Source organism: Ixodes scapularis, unplaced genomic scaffold, assembly GCF_016920785.2.
Source record: "Ixodes scapularis isolate PalLabHiFi unplaced genomic scaffold, ASM1692078v2 PGA_scaffold9__187_contigs__length_104089568, whole genome shotgun sequence".
Lineage (NCBI taxonomy): Eukaryota > Metazoa > Arthropoda > Arachnida > Ixodida > Ixodidae > Ixodes > Ixodes scapularis.
In genome coordinates this window covers 56269288-56291609 of record NW_024609884.1, presented here as the reverse complement: position 1 = coordinate 56291609, position 22322 = coordinate 56269288, and the positions used below count along the sequence as shown (strand labels likewise).

At 43.7% G+C, this 22322-nt stretch overlaps 1 protein-coding gene across 2 annotated transcripts in view; it reads left to right on the top strand.

The window, feature by feature from the left end:
• LOC8033257 (ADP-ribosylation factor-like protein 3) overlaps positions 1 to 22322 on the top strand; it is a 26909-nt gene extending 4587 nt beyond the window's left edge. For both annotated transcript variants that reach the window (XM_029975354.4, XM_029975352.4), the window contains 2 exons: positions 2842 to 3023; positions 21621 to 22322. In XM_029975354.4, coding sequence (XP_029831214.2) covers positions 2842 to 3023; positions 21621 to 21806 — 368 coding nt within the window. In that variant the 3' untranslated portion in view covers positions 21807 to 22322. The remainder of the gene's footprint in view (positions 1 to 2841; positions 3024 to 21620) is intronic.

The following is a 22322-nucleotide window of genomic DNA, read 5'->3' as shown; positions in this document are numbered from 1 at the left end:
AAACCTTGAAGCGACCTGGCAAACTACCTCGCCACCCCTTGCGCGCTGGTAGTAATCTGATCGAACGCCGCCCGAGTGACGCTGGCATATAGTAAGTTAAGTTTGTAATTATCCTGGAGATTTATTTTCTGGGACGGAGGAATCGCCTCGCAAAAAGCCGACACAACTCGAGGTCGAGGAGCGTTCTACCATACAAGTGGCGTCGGAAGAGGAAAAACGGGGTGTAAGCGTCACATGCTTAGTGGTTCGGAAGTTCAAAGCTATGTCTTTTCGACCTAAATACCTGTGCCAATAGTAAAAAAAAAAAAAAAAAAAAAAAAAAAAAGTGCGGGGATAAAAAGTTGGGGAAAAAAAAAAACTATCAAGAATTCGCCGGAAGTGTTGTATTCTTGCGTATTCAGAGGTTCAGAACTTCGAAACAAGTTTCTTTTACCAAATTGTGTACAGGCTAAAAGAAACACGTCCCAGGATCGTGAAGCGAAAAAAAAGAGAAAAGTTTACTTTTAATGACGTGCTGAACTTGAACACTATCAGAAATCTTCTCCCATGAGTTAATTCATTCCTTAACGTGAAAAAAACAATAAATACATTATTTTGTATTCTGCAGATGGCAATGATATGTACTGTCTGTGGTGTTAATTTAAATACGATACCTTAAACAGCTTAGACGAAAATAAATATCAAGTTTAGGGCATAATTGCATGTAGATACATGTTTGGACATTTCTTCGAAACTCACGTTGAATAACAATAATCACATCTTAAGACGGCACATACCTAGGCTATACATAGATCATTCTTGAAAAAGTATAACATCTCTACCACAAATAGCTTCGACTACAGCGCGCTTCAAATCTGGCACAAACGATAATCGTCAAAAACCCGTCGTCCTTCCTCGCCCCTTCGGAAATTTATTTCTTTAAAACTAAGCATGCCAGAACATTGAAACAAACGCCATTGTCTTTCGTAAGGAACGCAGCACCGCGTGTAAAAGTTCGAGAAAAAAAAAAACTGCGAATGTACCTCACTACTTGAATTCAAATGAAACCGTCCGCTGGTCTTTCGAAGTTCGACGAACGTCGAACTTTTATCCTAAAAGTTCGAAGTTCGTCGATATTCTGACTTTTCCAAGGTTCGAAACTTTTCGAATTCTCTTCATAAATAAGTTCGAAATTCATCGAATTTTTTGGTCAGTCAAGTTCGGAAGTTTGACAAGCATAGAAATTTGGAGCGCAATAAGTTCGAAAGTTCGATAAAGATCGAATTTTTTAGTGTAATAAGTTTGACGGTTCGAAAAGCGTCGAACTTCTTAGCTCAACAAGTTCAAAAATTCGACTTCCGTCGAATTTTACAATGTAGACATTTCGAAAAATCGAAATATTTCGAACTTTTCGAACCGCTTGATTCGATCATCGAAACTTCGATTCGAAAAAAGTTCGCGGCATCCCTAATCATGTGCCGCTTCAGCATTTTTACTCCTAGACATAACGAGTGCCGATCCTCCAGTTTTTCCAGATTATCTCCAAACTTTGGATGGGCACTTGCTCAGTATTTTATGGTAATGCTCACTGAAGAAATGGTAAGTCTGCACATGAGTTAGTGAAGATCTAATATTTTGAGCCCAAGATGTTTTGCAATGCAAGTTGAACCCTTTGCCTACTGCAATAGTTTTAAGAGAATGATCCCAATATACCAATTTTTTTTATTTTTACATTCTTGCATCGGATTTTGCTGACATTCGCTGTAAAAAGAAGTTCAAAGTTGTATAAACAGTTTGCATCACCTGCCACGTTAACGTTTATGCCCGGCACAGCACTGAAGTGAAAATTTAGAGGCACGAGGGGGAGGCTTTTTCACATTGATTCTCGTCCAATGCCAACACAATGTCATCATCAGAACCTGAGTCGTCGGAGCTAAAGTCAACAGCTCAGTGGCCTCACTGTCACCATCAAGTGAAAGGCTTGTGTCCTCATCATCCGAATCGCAAGACATGTCTTCGTTGCACACTTGTCACGAGGGACACCGCTTCCAGAAGTGGGTGCCACCATTTTTAAAGCTGCCAGCATTGAACCAATTTTCTGCCAAATCTATAAATTTACCACATCTTTTGCGCCATCTTTTGACGGCACGCAACACTAAACACACTTCAACTAGACTTTTCATTGAAGTCCAGACGCGGCCGACGCTACGAGCTGGTGGGACCAATCGGACAATGTCAGAAGTGCACCATCATGGTGTTTGTCTAATCATCACTAAACTAATCATAAACAGAAAAGGCCCAGTGACTTGCGCTTTTGACCCTGTTTGATTGTCCCCATTAACTCGTAGTGTCGGCTGCATCTGGATGTAAGCTGAACCGAAGTATAGCCCAATTCGCCTTTGGTGAGGGGCATGCGTTCAATTAAGCATGGACGAGCGGTACGGACAGTGTGGACGAACCCAGCTCCTCCATAGTAGGAAACGGGTTAATGTTTGTCCCCTTCATTCATGGAGGTTGGAAGCTTCTGGGGGCGACATGAGGCTACCAGAACTGAAGCCAAAAAGAAGTGTGGAGGGACATGCCCCCAACGATGGCCAAAGCCAAGAGACGCTATGGACGAAAAGAAGAGCTGACTTGATGCCAACAGCTCTCCTTTTCGTCCAATAGCGTCTCTTGGCTTTGGTCGTCGTTGGGGACAGGTCCCTCCACACTTCTGGCTTCATCTCTTAGCCTCATGTTGCCCCCAGAAGCCTCCTGCCTCCATGCCTTCAATGGATTGCATGACCCATTCAACAGGTTATGTAACAAATTCTAATTTGTAGGCTGATGTTACAGCAGAATGTTTTCTTTCTGCTGTTTCAGTGGGAGGTTCTGAGACTGTGCGGTCTTACTGGCCAAATTTCCTGCATGATACCAACGTCCTGGTGTATGTGGTGGACTCTGCGGATACCAAACGTCTGCGCTGTGCAGCGCACGAATTCCAAAGGGTGCTGCAAGATGAGCGCCTCCGAAAGGTCCCAATCCTTGTCTTAGCAAACAAGCAGGTGAGCCCCCTGCGTTGGAAACATTAATAGTAGAGCGGGCATCACCGCTCTGAACGGTCAAGGGTTCAAACACACACCTGCACCAGTGAAAGAATTCTGGTGTCATCTGCAAGAAACTAATTTTCCTAGAATTAGGGGTGGATCAGTTAGCCATTCAATTTTTGTTTAACCCTTCGAGTGCCACGCCCGAATATATTTGGGCGCGTTGCCGTGTGGTTTCGCTTTGCTCCCTGCCCCTCTCCACTGGGCTATTATTTTTTGTTTACATGTAGCAGCACGCATGAGCGAGCGATGAAAAGAATGTTTTGTACTGTGGTTTCTCTTTTTGATGGCATTGAGGTTTTTGTTTACATGACTTCTGTTGCGGTACGCGCCTTCGTTGTTACAGAATGGCTAATCTATGTGGTTTAACCTTGTGCTTCATGGTGAACTCTGAGATCTTAAAATTACTAATGAACTCGGTATTTGACGACTGTGGAAACAAATTACACTTCTGAATAAAAAAAAACGAAAAAAAAAACGGAGTAAGCTTGCTCAAGAGTGACCTCGGGGTACTAGGTCAAGATGCCACTGCATAGTACCCTGTCTCGAAACTTGCAATACAAGAAATATGTCGTAGGTTGGAGGCATTCAGACATCAATTAACTTTTTGCTCATAAAATAGTGTCTTTTATAGGTAAATATTCTTCACAGAGCATGTTGCAGTGTTACAGACCAAAATTTGCATTCCACATGTGGGGAAAAAACCTGCCACTCAAAGGGTTAATGTCTCCTAGATTTTATCATCTAGGTGTCAAGCTCATTGAGCAGTGCTTTCATGTTTCCTGCCATCAAGCAAATTTTATTGCCCGTTCCACCAAATAGCTCTTAAAATGGATGCAAATCAACACACTTGTGTAAGAAACTTTGTGCAGTGGCTTTGTTAACATCAACCCAATGCTTGTAACTGTTGCTGTTTTGCTGACCAGGGACCTTAAAAAAATACTTCAACGAAATTTGAAATATACCCGTCGTGTTCAGAAATAGGCTGAATATGATCCACAATATCCGTAAATGACAATCGCACGTTTGTATTTTGAGCCTGATGGCTGTATTCTTCTTTATAAACGGCCCACTCTGGCAAGCGCTCGGAGAGCAACCAGTGGAGAGCACGTCATATCCGGCGCAATCGTGACATAGTTTGTCTCGGGATTAGCAAAGGTGCCGGGAGGCCCTAGCTGCTTCAGACAAAAGCAGCTAAGCTGCTTTTGTCTGAATTTTGAGTGAGGGGTTAATCTTCTATAATCTTGTAGGGTGAGAATAGCGCCTGGGACACACAAAAGAGAGTCCCGTTGAGTGGGGAGTTCCTCCCTCCCCTCTTCTCTTGTGCTGGCTGTAGAGCTGTTGGGGTGACGTCTGGTTCAATGCATAGTATAGTTCTAGGCGATCGTCGAACTCGGTTATCGTCACTACCTGTCAAGGTTCCTAGACGGGCATTACAAACGAGGCTTTAGCGACATCCACCAGGTGCTCTTTGCTAATCATTTTATTTGTTTTAAAATTCCTTTTTGTGTTTTTTTTAACAAGATATTGGTGTGTCCAATGTGATACTGCTTTTTTCAACATGTATAGACCAAAAAATAAGGGCCAAAATTTCGTTGTAGTATCCCTTTAATAGCTTTCATACTCTCTCAGTTTGTAGCTACTTTACAATTCCTTCAGTTTCATTACTATGGTGCTAAAAAAAAATTATTTATATTCATAAAGCATGAAACCTGTATCTGTTCTTGTTCATGAACACTAATTTTTAAACGAAAAAGAAACAATGGCAATATTTGTTTGATTGTTTTTTCTCATTTTTTATAACTGCCTCTCCCCTCCCCCCCCTTCCCCATCCCCCTCCCTCCGAAAAAAAAAAAAAAATAATAATGGAGCGCATTTTATATGCAGGGTGAAAATTTTTATTTAATTTTGATTGGACATTTGATTTAAATCAGATTAATGTGATTTTGAAAACGAGAAAACAGGCGCATTCGTGCTATGTGAAGTTGATAGTAATCTCTAGTAGCGCAAATTACGACTTTGGCCCACATGCTGAAGTAGGAGAAAGTAAAAAAAAAAATAACGAAAACAATTGGGATTTTGAAAAAAAAAAAAAATTTTTGCAACTCGGTATGCTCAAGCCGCAGTTCGCTAGTTTCGTGAAATCACTAGCAAATCCGTTCTCCTTGTATCAAAAGCTGGAAGTAACGTTTGCAAAAAAAAATTTGAAGAGTCACGCAATATATTTTTCGACAAATTACCCAAGCACCACAGAGAATGCTCAGAATATGGGTACAGATGCCACACACGCTCGTGTTACCTGAAGGAACGTGCCATTTGCTTTAGATTTTCTTTACAAACATAACTGTTGCAGATGCCAGCGTGTGTAACTACTTTTGTAGTTTGCATATGCTCCTTGGTGCTTAAGTTATTTAGCAAAATATCTATAAACAATTCCAGAAAAGTGCTTCTGGTCGGTGCCATTATCAGTGTTCGTGTGTGTGGCGCGTACTTTACTCGCCTTCCAAAGCGGCGAACATGGGCATGCTGGGCTGTGACCACATATAGATTGTGAGTCTCACAAACAATGACATGTATAGAACGGAATGAACTGCATTCGTGTATGCCAGATGGCAGGTTACATTTTATGAAGATTGTGCTAAAATGACAATTAAAAGAACTCCACAACCACCAAGCCAAATATCAAGGTGCATGGAATGGCGTCTAAAATACACAAATACACTATTCATCTTTAATTAAAGAATGTTTGCTTGAAGATACAATAGTGAGTAAAGTTCAGAAATGCATAATACAATTTTTAATTTATACTAAGTTTGCCGAAGTTGCTCAAAGAAAATGTTTTACACATACTTTTCTTTTTTGACTGTCAGAGTATAGATTGCAACACATTCAAACACTCATCCACAAGTGTGCTTGGGATTTTTAAATTAATTTTGTTTTGCACAATTTCCATCAGGTGTAAATGTACATGCCTCCTCCCTCAACGACATTAATATTTTCATCTTTTTAAAACTTTTCAGCGCCATATAACGTTCTCCGTAATAGAATATGATAATGACGTTTTAACCTCCTCTTCTGGCAAAGAATATAGCACGCCAACCATTTGACAAACCAGGCAACGCCTCTATCGTATATTGATGGAGCTCAACACCTGCTCTTTAAACCTCTGTAATACCAGAGACGAATGGCGATGTGTCAAAAGTCATGTCTAAACTCAGACTTGAACTTTGTTTCGACATTTTACTTCTCGTCTTTAAGAGATTGGCCACGTGAGTGGAACTCAGAGAGCAGCCCAAGCTAGATTCGATCTCCAAAACAAATGTAATGTTTATGAGAAGAAAAAATGATTGCATCTCCACGTGGTGACTGATATTTATTGGGGTGAAGCTCGGGTGGTGCTGATGATAATGATTTTGGTCATAGGTAGTGCTGATGGTGCTGTTTTCATTCATGTCAGTAGAAGAATGTGTGGTTTTCTTTTTTTTCATTTTTTAAGAAGACAGATGGGATGGCAACTCAGAAACCCTCTACACTTTTTTTTTCTTCTTTTTCTTGATACTGATTTTGGTCATAGGTAGTGCTGATTGCCGTTTTCATTCATGTCAGTAGAAGAATGTGTGGTTTTCTTTTTCTTTTTTTAAGAAGACAGATGGGATCAACGTTGTTAGAACCAACTCAGTTCTGGAACTCCGCTCCGGAGGGGAGTCCCTTTGCGTGGCGCCTGTTAGGGGGCGTGCACTCCGCATTAATACTCGCTATCATCATCATTGACGGCGCGCTTGTGGCCGTTGCCATAGAGATCGTACATGGCCGTTGCATCTGGCCTACTGAGCTTACGGATGTTTGTGGCGCTTTTTCTGACAGTAGCAGACGACTTTCAAATTGTTTCTGCTGCAATTGGTAGTCATCGGCACATCTACTATTACAGTATGTACAAACTTGCCCTGATTGTAGCCACCGGATTGTGGCGCCAACGATTTTGGGTTGTTCGAAACGCTTCGCGCTGTCAGCACAGTTAAGGCAGCAGCATTTTACAATAATGCAAAGCGTATGCCAAAACGGTCGTAGCTCTTTTCATTCTCAAATTGTAATTTTTACTGGCGAAAGGGCAAAAATTAACCAAAAACCATGCTGAACCTCGAGAGGAGTCGGGACTCGCAAGCAGCTGCGGAGCAGTAGCAGACGAAAACGCGTGGAATAATGCGCCGGCAGCGCCACTTAGCTGCAAAAAAATCGGACACGGTTTCAAACCCCCGCCAATGTACAGCGTCAATGAGAAGTTCCATAACTGAGTTGATCTAGTAACGTTGGATGGGATGGCATCTCAAAGCCCCCTATTTTTTTTTTTTTTTTTTCTTGCTCTTGCTGTTGAACTCACGAGCAGGAGCTCGTGAGCTCACGAGCAGGGGCAGGTGGGGCGTTTTTTTTTTTTCATTTTTTTTTTCTCTTGCTCTCGCTGCTGAATTCACGAGCAGGGGCACGCGGGACAGCGGACGGACATACGGACATGGCTAGCCCCTAAGGAGCTTCACCCCTAAAAAGAAAAAACATGCAGTTGTGAGCAACAAATGTGACTGCACCAAATGTCGACAGTGGTGCTGGAATGTGCACCATTTTTCTCAATATTATGAGCACTCCCTTTTGGACAGATGTCGTGGTGATCGCAGCAGCTTGTGTCAGCGCTTGCTGCTCTTGAAGCGGTTCCAGCTACAGAAGGATACTCAACTCGCAGCACGCGACTATAAAGTATTCCGAGCATAAATGAGCATGTTTCAAGTGACACTAGTTCTCTCGGCACACAGTTCGCGCAAAAGCACTTTGACGTGGCTGGCCTCAATAGACCATTTGTTAAATCCCCTGAGCGCCCCTGCCCGCGCTTGAGGAATCATGGGAAAAGTGTCCCTTCAGCTCCCTAGTGATGCTAATTTCGACCAGTTCTATGGTTACACAGTTTTGAGTGTAATTCGGAGTCACCCTGAACAAGCGTCGTATAGAGCCAAAGGACCTGTCTTATCACTTCTAAATTTCTCGTCAATGTCAGCATTTTCGATACTGTGCATGCTGTCCATCCTTCAACCTGGCTTAGCTGCAGAAATCTCTTACATTATTGTCATTCTCATACAGCTTTAAAGATGCTGATATTAACCCATTCGCTACCACGCACGTCGCGCGCTGCCGGGCCGTCCGTACTCCATGTTTTTTTCCCTAAAACCGGACCACACTAGGTGTGACTGTTTTGTTTGTATAATAAGCTTTTACAGTAAAACTCGCTGCAGAGAAGAAGATAATATGTTCATTTACATGCTTAAGTGGTTCGTTCAAGTCTTGAAATCAATAGGCCCTCAAAGATTCTTTCTCGTAGGAAAGATCTCGAAGCACTCCATCTTTGGTCGCTTAGGCGTCGCACAACCAGTGCACTCTTGTCCTTATTCATACTCAAAACTGGTGTCGGAATCGCTCCCGTCGTCGACACAAGGCTCTGAGAACTCACTATCCTCACCAGACGTCCCGTCATCATCGCTGTCGAAGAGGATATCCATAATTTCATCATCAGAAAGGCCACACCGTACACTGGACGCTGCTATCTCCAAGCAGGCAGTGATCAAGCGGGAAAGACGACACACAAAAGAACGAGCTCAAACAAACACAGCGAATAGAATGACCCTCGCCATCTGTTGGCAATGTATCTAACTACACTACCCCAAGACTACATAGCGCGCCATCTATGAATGCTCTTTAAAACAAAAATTCATGCAGACCGGCGAATCGCCGGCTTTGGCAGTATGGAAAAAAACGCTGACACTGACAAGAAATTTTAAAACTGATATGACAGGTCCTTGGGTTCTATTCGCCTCGAGATCGAACCGTGTCGCCACCGTGCGGCCGAAATTGGAAACACGCGAAAGCGGGCATACCGCCATGCGTCGTCTGCTACGGGCGCACGTTCAGAAGCATGGATCTCAATGACGCAAGCGCGTTTTCAGCTGAGCTGAGCCCTCCTCATTAAATGCTTTTGTTTTTGTAGCTGTTTCTTCCTACCAAAGGTGGTGTTGTATCGTTTCAGGTGTGTGAAAAGTGAGCAAAGGAGGCTTCCATAATCGTAGTGTGTTTGGTTTGTCTACAACCGCTGGTCCCACATATTTTTGTTATCTCCCACAAACCATAACTTTTATAAAACATTGAGCGTTGATTAAGCTATGGTTCGATTAAAAAATTAACCCGAATGATCTATGCCCTTTAATCGGCCAATCAATTGATAAATGCGATAGTTGATTTTTCACCGGTCATATTGCATGAAAGATTTCAAAACTAAGGTTGTTTTTTTTACTATGTAATAAATGGCATATTGCATTCCCATTTAAAACTTCACGTTGTGACGTCTACAGAAATACGAAGGAAAGTCATTTTTAAGTTATTATTTAAACAGTGTAATTATTCTCGATGACAATCACAAGCATACTGAAGTGGTTCACCCGTGTCCTAAAAAAAAGAAACGCGTCGGAGATGTTAAAGCAGGCTTTTTTTTCTTTTTTTTTCACACTTGTTCCTGTTGTCTCCAGCAGAAGATCCCGATTAAACGGCAAAAATATATATCGCACTTAAATAGGGTTGTTTGTTTTCGGGTAAAACTTGATTTTTCCCAATTTTTACACCCCGAACATGTTTCAGCAGAATCGGGTTAAACCCGATTTCTCTCCGAATCCCAAAAACCAGATAACCAACCTATTTATTTTTATGCCGCACAGAGTTTGCGGTGCACACACGCTATATCTACCCTACCTCGGGACAACAGTGACCTATAGTTCATTTCGCAAGCTGCGTCGAGCACTGCGGATGCTACGCGGCTCTCAACCAACTGCCCAACGAGTGCGCCTAACTCACCGTTACATTCTATGGAGGCTGTCTGAAGAAAAGCGACATTAGGCGTTGGGGCCTCGGAGGGACATTTCCGTTCCCCCGCTGTGCTGGTGAAACCGCCTCGGTACGCCAGGTAGCTTCGGGCTTGGCCCTGCTGCACGCAGCTTGTGAAATGCACTATCAATCCCCCTTTGACCGCTGCTAGGTGTCGACGCCCAGCAGGGTCTCTCGGGTAGCATGGCCATCTCGCTGGCGTCCAACCTTTCTCCAACGTCCGGGCCGATCGGGACAACTTAACAGGTTTATATCATAGCGATATATCTGATCGAAGACGACCTTCCATCAAACGGTCGGGGTTCTTGTTTACACCTGAGGAAGAGGGCGATTCCATGGGCGGTGCTTCCCTTGAAGCGACCGAAGCAATCGGAGCTGGAAAACCCTGGTGTCCCCCGATTACCAGCTTGAAACAGATGCCTAATTTTAATGTGTTCGCATTAAAAAAGCTCATAATACCCTCCAATAACAAAAAAAAAAATCAATTGTAATATTGAATTCGTAAATTTAACCCGAAAAAACCCGAATTTCGGAATGTTTCCACAAAAAACCCGATTTCTCCCCAATTATCAGCTTGAAAAATAGCACCCGATTTTTACCCCCCGAATTTAAAAAAAAATATAAAACCCGAAAACGAACAACCCTACACTTAAAGCATCACTTGAATGTAATCTGAAGGTCAATCGATGAACTGCCCAGTCCCGATATGCGTTAGGTGAGGGCAGAGAGTGATCGGAAAGTGTCAGGGATAAGCAGTATTTCAAATACAAGTATTTGAAATATGTATTTCAATTATTTTGTGTATTTTGCATTTGTATTTAATTACAAATTGGGTAATGTATTTGACGTGTGTATTTAAATACTAAAACGTGGGTATTTCAAATACAATTGTAATTAAATATAATTTTGTCGGTGAAAATACATTTCTCAAATTTATTGTCTGTCCAGAGCAGGAAGAAAACTATGTTCTGCGCCGAATGCAGTGTCTCTCAATCAAGCGCAAGCGTTTAGTGACTTTGTGATTACGGTGCTAGTCCAGGGCAAGAATAGTGACGAAATCGTTGTTCACAGGCAGACTGGCTAAATAAGTGCCTGTAACAACTTGTGATGCTTTCCAGCCTGAATTCCTACCATATTTTTGCCTGGAACATTCTAAATGCGCGGGTCGTCCAGATTTTCGTAACTGGTGCGAGTTGCAACAATAACAAATTCTCTAGCTAGTGCTGCGCGTCTTGGTCGTCTCGGTGCTTTGTTGGTCTATACCAAAATGTAATCGACAAAAAAAAAAGCTCCTTGAAGCTCTGTACTTTTTTCACCTATTACATCCAAGCTGATTACATTTTTTTTGTGATTATATTTCTATTACGTTACTAGAGCCTCGCACACTACCTCCCGAGTGTGCGATGCAAAATTAAAATGAGATACCCAGAAACCCGTTGCAGCCTTGCAGGTGCTTTGAAGTCGCTGACGCAAATTTTGAGGAATGTATTTGGAAAAGTATTTGGAGGAGCCAAATACATTTGGTTGTATTTGTATCTTGTATTTAAATACTTTTTTGGAAATGTAATTAGATTTGTAATTAAATACATTTTTGACGAAGTATTTTGTATTTGTATTTCGATACATATTTGCATGTATTTTGCCCATCCCTGGAAAGTGTCGTGAGAGTCGCTAGCCTTCATCATTAAAAGAGTGTCGCTGCGGGCGATGCTGTCCGTGTCGTGGTGCAGGTTGTTTGTTGAAATTGCAAAGTATACAATGCTTGAGTTGCAGATTATTTATCCATCAATTTATAATATTAGCCTTTTGACATCCGCGGCCCTCTCCGAGGAAATTGAAGCGGATGAACCCACACTACCGAGAAAGTCATCTAATAACACGCAGGCTACTTCGTTGCTCGGCCACACTCGTTTGTTCCACTTGCGGCAGACATATTAGAATAGTTTGTTTCACTTGTTTCAGTTGTCCTGCCAATGAACAGTTTCCGGATCGCAACTATAGACGAGGCACTCTCTTAATTGCAACGCAGGAGAATTGTTTCGTTTCTGAAAAACTTACTCACACAATGGCACAGTAAAGGGAAACATTGGCTGCAGTGGAACTCAGTAGCACGGTAATTTCTAACACAGCACTAACTTCTCTTCATGGTAAATATTTATATTACTGCAAAAGCTAAAAAAAAATGCATAGAACCTGAGATTTCATAGCCCACAGTACCCGTATTATGCTATCTGGGTTGTAATTCATTGTTTTGTTGAATTCCCACGGTGGTAAGCCGAGACATCTCTTTTAAAAGAAACAAATGTTTAGCGTAAATAGTGCAGTTCACCCGGAGACAGGCATCCGTCGTGGTTATCCATGCTTCCCAACATCTGCCTAGAGCAGACGATGCATCCACATGAGCAGTTATTTAAATTTAGGCTGTACGCTGGTATCACGATTTGATCTTCACAGAAGCACCGAACAGTGCGGCACCGTTTTCCACTAAAATTATTTTTCCGCCGATAGTATGCGACAAAATAAACGGAAGAATTTACACCGTCTTGCGCGGGAATGTGGAGAGCCTATGGGGCGGCCCTGCGTCTACCCCCCTCTTTGATGATCATAGCGCGACAGTAGCGCCACCTCTAGGTCGATCTCAAGGCCAATATGGTGCTTGTTCAGGGTGACTCTGAATTACACTCAAAACTGAGTAACCGTGGAATTGGTCGTAGTTACCGGTCACTATAGTCGGTGTCAGGTCAAGAACGAAGTAGAAGCTCCTCTCACCTCTTTCCACTTTAGTAGTGCGAACGCTGGAGAGGAGGCGACCTCTCTACCGTTCGCTCCGCTGAAGTGGAAAGGGGTGGGAGGAGCTTCCCCTTCATTCTTGACCTGTCACCGACTGTAGGGAGCAGAAGGAGCACCGTTCCTATGATTCCTCAAGTGCAGGCTGGGGCGCTTAACGGGGTTTTTTTTTTTTTGTTTTCTCCCACGAAAACAAAGGTATAAAAGAAGTTTTTCCCGGCACTGTTCCTACAATCTACCGCGGAGCACAGATTGCTATCCATTGCAAAGACTCTTTGAACCTTGAAGATGCGAAAAAATAATCTCGATCGCTGGCGCCCAGAAAGCCGCTTCACGACTGCACGGGTCGCTCGTCCGCCTGCCCACCTGTGACATATACGGGTAGGGAAAAGTAGGGATTTTTCATTGCTGCCAGTAGAGAGTGTTCTCCAGGAAGACACGCGGTCGGCGTAACTTAAAAATTCAATGACCTTTAAGGAAAATGTTTATTTTTATAAAATATTTTGGCTATCAGTTGAGAAGTGGTTATTGATGTGGTCTGCCCATTTCCAGCCAAATCTAAGACTATCAGTAAAATATTGGCAGAGTTTCCATTTATTGCCATATGTGCATTGCTACTAGAGATGTCGCGAGCTGGTTGAGGTTAGAGTTCGACCAGGTTTAGGGTTGCCATCTTTCTCAAAAAAAAAAAAAATGGCCCTTTGAGGGGGGGGGGGGGGGGGGGTGGTATATTTTTAATTCTGGGAGGTTAAATTTGTGTTGAAAGGAAGATGCCATGTTCATCTTTGACAGGCAGTGCAATTTATTGTAACGAATTATTTTTTAGAGAGGAATTACTATAATGTACATGTACACAAATACACAGCACTGAGCTCAATAATATGTGCAATTATATACCCCTTTAGTGAGAAATAAAGACATTTCTGACTAACTTGCCGTGCACAGCAGATGAAGAACCAACTAGTCTGCTGTTGGCATAAAAATATCAGTGAATGGAATAACATTTGTACTAAAAGTGACTGAGGTTTTCGTTTCTGCTCTCGGAAAGCATTACGCTCGGGGTTTCGGACGAGTAGATCACGTCTCTTCAAATCAACTTTATTTATGGCCTTGAGCCAACGGTGCCCCCAGACGAAAAGCTGCCTGAGGCAGCTTGACAAAGTCTGGTGCCCGTCTCCAGTTTGGCAGTACGACATAAAAGCACATGCACACCTTAGCTATGTACAAAGGGGAGAACACTCTATGTCATCAAATAATCAAAAGTGCCTCTTTGAAATAAAACATTACTTTATCTATGTTAAAGAAAATACAAAATTCGCATAACACTTATGACAGCTCTAAAAACAACATACTACCAACACAAAAAAAAAAAAGGTAACATGCTGCCACGCCACTCGCAGACCCCTTTCGAGAAATTGCAATTACTGGCTCCCCATCTGTGGCACTGAAAAATAATCGCACATACTTCGTCCATAAAATGCTCTTTGCGACTAGATCCACCAAACCAGTGGCATTACGTCCGTTAAAAAGTATACAGTGCTTATGCCACAATGCATCGGATTATCATATATACATACACGCGCAATAATATGCAATACACAAAACAACGCAGAAAAACAAAAAAGGTAACATTTTATATGCTTGACTTTTTCTATTTGCAGAACTTGAATGTATATTTCGAATTCGACTTAGCTGCTCGGATGAGCTGCTTGTTTTCTCTCGCCATCTTTAGAAAGTCTTCAGAGCTGTACACCAAAATATACCGCACACAGAGCTCCGCTTTAACCATTGGGGCTTAGCTGATCTCTCATCCGGCCACAAGTTCCGCATCACGCTAAAGATGCGTTCCACAAACACGTTGCAGCAGGGAATGGAGAAAACATGCTCCATTAGGTTCTGCAAATGGGGGTACCTGACCTCTTTCAAGAATTTGAGCCAGATCGAGCTCGATTTCTTGTCATGTCCTAGAAGTCCAGGGAGAGTATCCCTCAAAAGACAAAGCTCTGAGTACAATTCATCGCCTTCCTCTTCAAAGTTAGTGCCAAAATGCTCCCCCGCATTCGTTACGACTGACATGCTGGGTGCACTTTTGCGCAGATCCAATTCGGCGAGCCTCTTAAATGGGGAATTCTCGAAGTCAAACCACTTTCCAAGGTATGCAAGGGCCCTGTCATAAACATTCATGAAGTCCAGCGTTGCAGCCTGTCCGCCCGGAAGGATTTCTAGTCCCTGATTAGCCTTGACACCGAAGAACATATCGTCCTTCCGGTTAATCAGCTGCTTCCTGAGCTTAGTCATTACAGCGTAAAGTTCTGTCGGCTCAAGGTGGGGGGGCTCTTTTCGAGGGTGAGGATCATTGAATGAAACATTGCAAGGAACGAGTGCATGAAGTGCAGGTAGCACTCCGGAAGCGTGATACACTCCGAAAGTCCATCAGCTTGGTTGCCAATACATATCCAGATTATTTTTTCGCGCTCCTCCTCGCCCTGACTCAGAAAGTAGGACTTGATGGGAGCTTAGTTCTTAATCAGTCTGTCTAAGGCCGTAAACAAGCTTAACCAACGGACAGAAATGTGACCCAGCACTTTGCGATATTCCTGATCACAGAAGTAAAAAACGTTTTTAATTCCTCTACAAATTTCGAACTAGAAGAAAACTCTTTGAAGACCTTTTAGTACAAGGGTTTCCACATCAAACTTTAAAGACGTCACTGCGTTCTTGGCAGCGTTGTGCACTACATGGCAAGTACAATTGGTCTTCAACAAGTGCAGCTGATCTTTCTGCATCTTCTGGAAAACGGAGTTGTGTTTCCCATAATTCACAGAAGCGTTATCCGCACTGTACGCTACAGCTCGCTCTAAAGGAAGACCCACCTTCTCCAAACTTGTTGCCAAGAGTTCGCAGATGCCGCTGGAAGGTTTGTCCGCCTGCTCACAGAAGTCGATGAGAGTGTCCGTTATTCCGGCACCATTCACGTCGTTGAAGCACACGGCGATGGGGAAAAGTTTTCTATTTTCCTTGTTGGAGGCGTCTCTAGGGAGAGCAAACGGGAGGTTGCGGCCTGCTGGGCGAAGTTTCTCGACTATGCACTCCATTGCATAAGGCGCCGGCACATCTTTCACGAGGTGTTCCATCTTCGTTCTTCCAAGTCACATTCTGCAAGCGACGTCTGAATCCAGGAAGACTTTTGACGCTAACTTGCTGCCACAATCCATTGACAGGTAACTGTAGTTGTGCATGATGCCATAGAATATGGTACCCAGTTCTGCAGCAGTCACCTTATCTTCTGCGCTAGAAGTCGCTGGAGCGAAGAACTTCGTGAGCGCAGGCGATTGTTTCGATGCGAGGCTCTTCTGCTTATGTTTCTGCGTTGACTCGTGAAGGGGGGGGGGGGGGGGGGGGCTTGACAGCGCTGACGCCGTCAAATTTCACCGTAAACGTGCTTGCGCATAAAGTACATCTTGCAGCTGTGGCATCGTCGTCCACGGGCAGGAGCCAACTCTCGTACTCGGGTTGAGATCTCCAGTCTTTCTGGAACACGCACTGACGTAATTTTCACTGTTTTGAAGGCGGAGAATTTGCGCTCATGATGCAAGCAAAGGAAGCGCGTAACCACTGATGCAGATGTTTGCTCTCCCAATGACCAGTATACTTAAAGGGACCTTGCTTCCAGTATTTATGGGCACAACATAAAAAGTGGCTCACAAATAGCGTGGAAGTTTTGGTGATTGACGTCGGGAACGCCTCTATACAAACCAATCGCATCGCTGCGCACGGTACTGCCCTTCAGGACCCAATCTCCAATAGGATATTCGCAACTCCAGCGCGCCGCTCGCCCTCCCGCGGACGAACGGGGAACCAGAGGAGCGGGGACGGCAGCGGCGGCGTCGGCGCGGAAACGGTGGCAGGGACTGTCGGCCTTGATGCGTGAAGCCGTTTTAAATAAAAAAAATGAGCGCGTTAAAAAAAAAAAAAGGAATTCTTGTGCTCCGCCTTGCAACAGCCTTGCACGAAGGACCGGGATGTCTAATTTCATTAGGGACATTTCGTGTATCGCATACGCTGCGGATTTCTGGTCTTGTGCATGGCCGCCAGCTCAATCTGTGCTCAACGTGACGGAAAACGCTCCCGCTAATAATGAAGAACTCTATTGTACGGCCTACGGAAAGTCTATTCTTTGCCATAAGTAGGAGAAAACTCGTCGCGCAACGGTATGTCGAGCAATACAAATCGGGAATGGATTCGCGTTTTAAGTTGTAATTATAATGCAATTAAATGCAAAGGTGCAAGCGAGCTGGACAAGAATGATGAAAATAATCCCTGGAGAAGGGGAACAAGGGGGACAAAGGACAAACATAAATCTCCAAACACAGCTAGGTGACTGGTGAGCGACCGAAAAAATCCGCCTGGTCCGGGTATCGAACCCGGGACCTCTCCATTACAGGTGGAGCGCTTACATTACAGGTAGAGCGCTCCACATGTAATGGAGAGGTCCCGGGTTCGATACCCGGACCAGGCGGATTTTTTCGGTCGCTCACCAGTCACCTAGCTGTGTTTGGAGATTTATGTTTGTCCTTTGTCCCCCTTGTTCCCCTTCTCCAGGGATTATTTTCATCAGCGTTTTAAGGCCGTTACAAGGAACATGACCATTTATTCCAAGCACTTTAAAAAAACAGAATACCGGCACTTGCTTTCAGGTAATTACAAAGCAAATAAAGCAATGCTCGAAGCATTTCAAGCGCGTCTGTGTTAGCCAGCCGTTCGTGAGGAGAGCTTAGAACGCGCAGTTTTGTCCAGAGTGACCGCAATTTTGCAAATAGCACGGTACAAAAAATGTATGGTACATTAAAATATTTATTTTGATAGAGCAATCAATAAAACCCCTAAACACGCCGATTATGTTAATAGGCAGTTTTTGCATAGCGTAAGACACCCCTAAAATTCGGTTGGACGTACAGCGCACTGACTTTCAACCGGCGCTACCAACTTTCACGAGCGGCTTGATAGCCGAGTTGTGCAACTTATTAAAATAGCTGAAGTAAATGTAAAAGACTTTAAAAAAATGTAATCGGGGTTTCCTTGGCCCTACTGCAAAACCTCGGTGTTTCTTTTTTTTTTTTTTTTTTTGTAATCTTTGATGCGTAGTTTAGCTGTTTAATATCTTATATTGCGCCGTCATCAAGCCTCTCGTAAAAGTTGGGGCCGTCAGTTTGACGTCAGTCGGCTGCACGGCAAACTGAAGTTTTGGATTGTCGTATATGTGACAAGGGGTGTAAAGACTACAATATTTTTTTAGAGTGATGAGCACGGCAACGCTCCTGGCGCGCACGGAAAATTGTGCTTTAAAGGTGCAGCGCAAGCTTGCGGTTGTAATGCTACACCCCACGGTAGCCTGCGGCAAAAACACTTGCTATCAATAACCAGAGAGCAGTTTGATTACGTGCTGAAATACATTAAAACCGAGACGGTGAGCAGCGAGTTGTGAGGTTGTGACACGAAGACACCAATACTGTGAACGCTGCTCTTCCGAAGGTTGACGGTCATCGTTCGCGGCTCTCTTTTAGAGCACTAATGGCGAGGCAAAGGGCAAACACGATATCTTCACCCTAAAAAATATTCTGCCACGAACAGTAACATGGCCGGTGCCTAAAACGCGATCGCTCACCTCAAGGCTTCGCAGTTTCAGGTTTCTGCAACTTCTAAATAAAAGCATGCTCGTTTTCCTAACGTGCATCAGGATCTCTGTCACCTGTAATATGATCCCTCCCTAACCGCTTCACGTTTGTGGACAAATAAATAATTTGTAGCGCGCTGAACAGCGTCAGCGAGCAGGCGCACGGGATATCCTGGAGAATCTATCCCCGTCTCTTCCGCCATCTTGGAACTACCGCCCCGCCACCTATAGGGCTTTGGAGTTGCGAATAGCAGAAAACGGGTAGCTTTGCCCTCGGTTCCACCTCAAACCTCATCTGTGTTTAACGTCCCTTTGAAAAAAAGACAGACACGTCTCTCGGCACATAATTAATTTATGGCAGCCATTTGGAAATAGTTAGAAAGCAAGCCTGAACATTACAGCCCATATCGATGCTCTGAAAGAGTGCCGAAAAAACATTGGCGTCTTCCTTCGATCCTCTGCGATGGCTTCACTGGCAGTGCACGGTAGCACAGACAATGAGTCAACTCAACGTGCGGCTCCTATTGCGCACATTCTCTGTCACTTTGGAATGCATGCAGGCCACCAAGTGACTCCAGCTGCAAGAGCCGCACATCCCTTCCTAGACATCGTCGGCGCGTGTCTGGCTTGGCACTCAAGCAATTAACTTTGAATATCCCCTTATGCTCGCGCAAAGCTTTCCGAAAGGGAATGAATAGCGGGAACAAAAGAAAAACAACTATGGAGGTCTGAAGGGAAGGGAAAGTTACTTTTGGGACGCAGGCAGCCAACAAAGTGACAACAGCTGCAAGAGACGCTCAGCTCTTCCTAGACATCGTCGGCGCGTTTCTCTGGTCTTGGCACTTAAACAATTAAATGGAGAACGAAGGGGGAGGGGAAAAAACGACGAGGATCTAAGGTAATAACAACAATATTACACCATGTGTAGTGGAAGGGGAAAGCTTGGGGAAAGTGCATACGCCACCCGTCACAGTGGACGGATGAAGCGCCCTGCGTGTCCTTGTCAAGATGCCGACAATCGTTAAGAAAACCAACACCTCCCAGAAGGCTCAGCTATGGGGAGGGCCTGTCGCCGAGTTGCCCGCCGGCGTCTTGCTTGTTCTCGCTTTCCCTCATTTTCCTGCTTTCCAGCTTTCCACCGCGCTCCCAGCGCTCGTTTCGTTTTGTGTTGACCGTACCCCTCTTCCCCCTCGTCTCGGGGAGTTCTCCTGCCGCGCTTGCCCGCATACTTTCTCTAATCGCGTGTCCTCACAATGTTTGTGTAATTTTAGACTTTTTTTTTTCGTCAACAAATATTTATCGTCGTAGTTCTTCAATTGTCGCTTAAAAAACGCCAAAAAAATAAGCTAAAAGCAATCGCGCTTCCATGGCTGTAAAAAAATTGGCCAATGACGGCCGGTCTTACCTACGGACCGGCAACCGGCCTGCTGTCTAAAAAACCGGCCGGGCCAGTCAAAAACTGGGCAGGTGGCAACCTTAATCAGGTTCGACTTTTTCGAAGTTTTATTGGAAAGTTTGACTAGGGTTTGAGTGTCATTCGCATGTGCGAAGGGCTGTCTCAGTTGCCTTTGGAATGGATGGTGATGACCAAATGATTAAGTCAAACATTCTACTTTTAGTAAGGGCAGAACTGTTTGGTTTCAGTAATATAGCTAGAATGAAGTATGTTATTAACTTTTAGGTTATAAGAAATATGTTCCGTTCATTGTAACTATTTATAAAATAAAACTAACTATTCCGTAAAAACATTTTCTCTAAACCTAGGCATGCTTGTATCAGAGTCAACCCACACTGTCCAATAAGTCAAACCTTGTAGAACCTGGTTTAAAGGTCAAAGGTTTGTCGAGCCAGTCGAACCTTGAGGTTCGACGTAAAAGTCCGATTCAAGGAAAGTTTGTGACATCCCTTGTTGCAGCATATCTGTAGGAGAAGCAGCCTCCAAACTCCGGAGAAAAATGGCGCTACTATATAAATGCACAATTTTTCTAGCGTCGCAGAACTGGACAGCGAGTAACGTGCACTTCATATCCAGATGCATTTGCTTGGAAATGGCTAACGTGAACGAACAGCCCAGGGCATATTTTTACAGCTTTTTATGTTGTTCGTTCCTCTCCTATGCCTTCCTTGTTTTGCACTATTGCATTAGCATTATGTTTGACATTCACCAACTAGCCCAGCTCACAATTTTATTACTTTAATCCGCTTAGCAGTATTTTACTAGGGGAGGGCTATAGTTCTGCTCCTTCCTTCAGTGTGGGCGAAGCCTCTTCTGCATATCTTAGGCTGCAACAAACTATTGCAACGAGAAGGTGCGAATGCTTCTTCCAGCTCCCAGTGGGAACTTTCTGAGAGTTGCTTACAAACGCTGCCGAACAACAAAGTAGCGATGTTTATTTTTATCATATAGAACGCAGTGATCCCCGAGTAGCGGGGGTAACATATGTGCTTGGGTATCAAACTACGTAATGCAATTAGATGTGGTGAAGAAGTGTTGGAGCTAGAAACATGTGCAACTTTTGACCAATTAGAAGTACTAAGACGTTTTTGAGTTCTTGTTATTGTGAATGTCTCGTTATTGGATATCTGGGACTTCTTTAAACTGTTCATTATAAAACGGCTATCTAGCATTTGAGTAAAGCAAATTACTGGAGAAACCAAAAAAAAAAAGGTTTTTAGAAACCTGTAATCAGTAACTGAAACTGTTAAAATTAAAACCGTAAAAAACCAGAACGAAACCGATATCAACAGGAAACGGTAACCATAACGTTACATTGTTCGGTTTGAGTCCCTGGTTGCAACTGCTTACTTGCGACACCAAAGGCATTACAGGAAAGTCTCAATGATTATTGGCATAGACAGGAATTTTTTTCGGGCCCAGGGGTGGGGCTGGGATGTCCATGGCTTGCGGAGGGGAGGTGGGGTCATGGATATGTATATTATAGGACCGGCGGCATTTTGGGTTGACACCACCCCCCCCTCCCTTCCCCCTCCGGCTCCACCACTGTCAGTGATTTTGCAATAATGTAATCTCATACCAGGATTATCTGTTGCCTACTGCCCATTTACATTTGGTTGATGGTTTCTTTAAAATCTAGTGAATACAATCACGGTTAAGTATTTTTTTGTAAATTTTGTCAAGTTCCAGGCAAAAGTTATGCAATGTTCTTATCATGCTGTCCCAGGACTTGCCAGGAGCCGAGAGCGTTGAGGAGATTGCCACCATACTCGGGCTGGAAGAACTCCGACGGCGCAGCTTCAGCGTTCACATTCTGCCCCTCCAGATGCCTTCCGATACGAATCACAAGAGCAGTGTGGCCGAAGCCAAGCACATGATCATCCGTCTGTCCCACGAGCACGCTAGTGTTTGAGATTCCTTCAAGCTTGGAAGTGGAGCGTGAAGCACCTTAAGCTTCTTTGTTTGGTACAGCTACGGATGGTGCAATGATAAGCACAGCAAAGGAAGGTCCAAAAGGCCAGCTAGAATTTTGGACTTGATTATGCTAAGTGGCTCTGTATAGAAGCAGAGCTTTTAGATTTCATCTGCAGATATAGCAATACCATGGCAAGGTGTGCTAATTACCTACTGGCAGTTATTTTGTGGTTGGTGCAAGCTGCACTAGGCTCTGTAGAACAAATGGTTTATTACTATGCGCTGCATGTAGAAAGCATTTAGGATCAAAGTAGGCTGGCAAAGCACTTATCTTATATTGACAGCTCATCTTTGTGGCAACTTATAAAGTTTTTTGTACCGTTCTGTATCTCAGGCAAACAACCTTTGTGGCAACTGTTTTAAATTATTTTTTGTATTCTGCAAGTCCAGGCAAACTTTCTCTTTTTTCTGCAAATACATTTATATTGAATAAAAATTTCAGAGGGTTCCCATG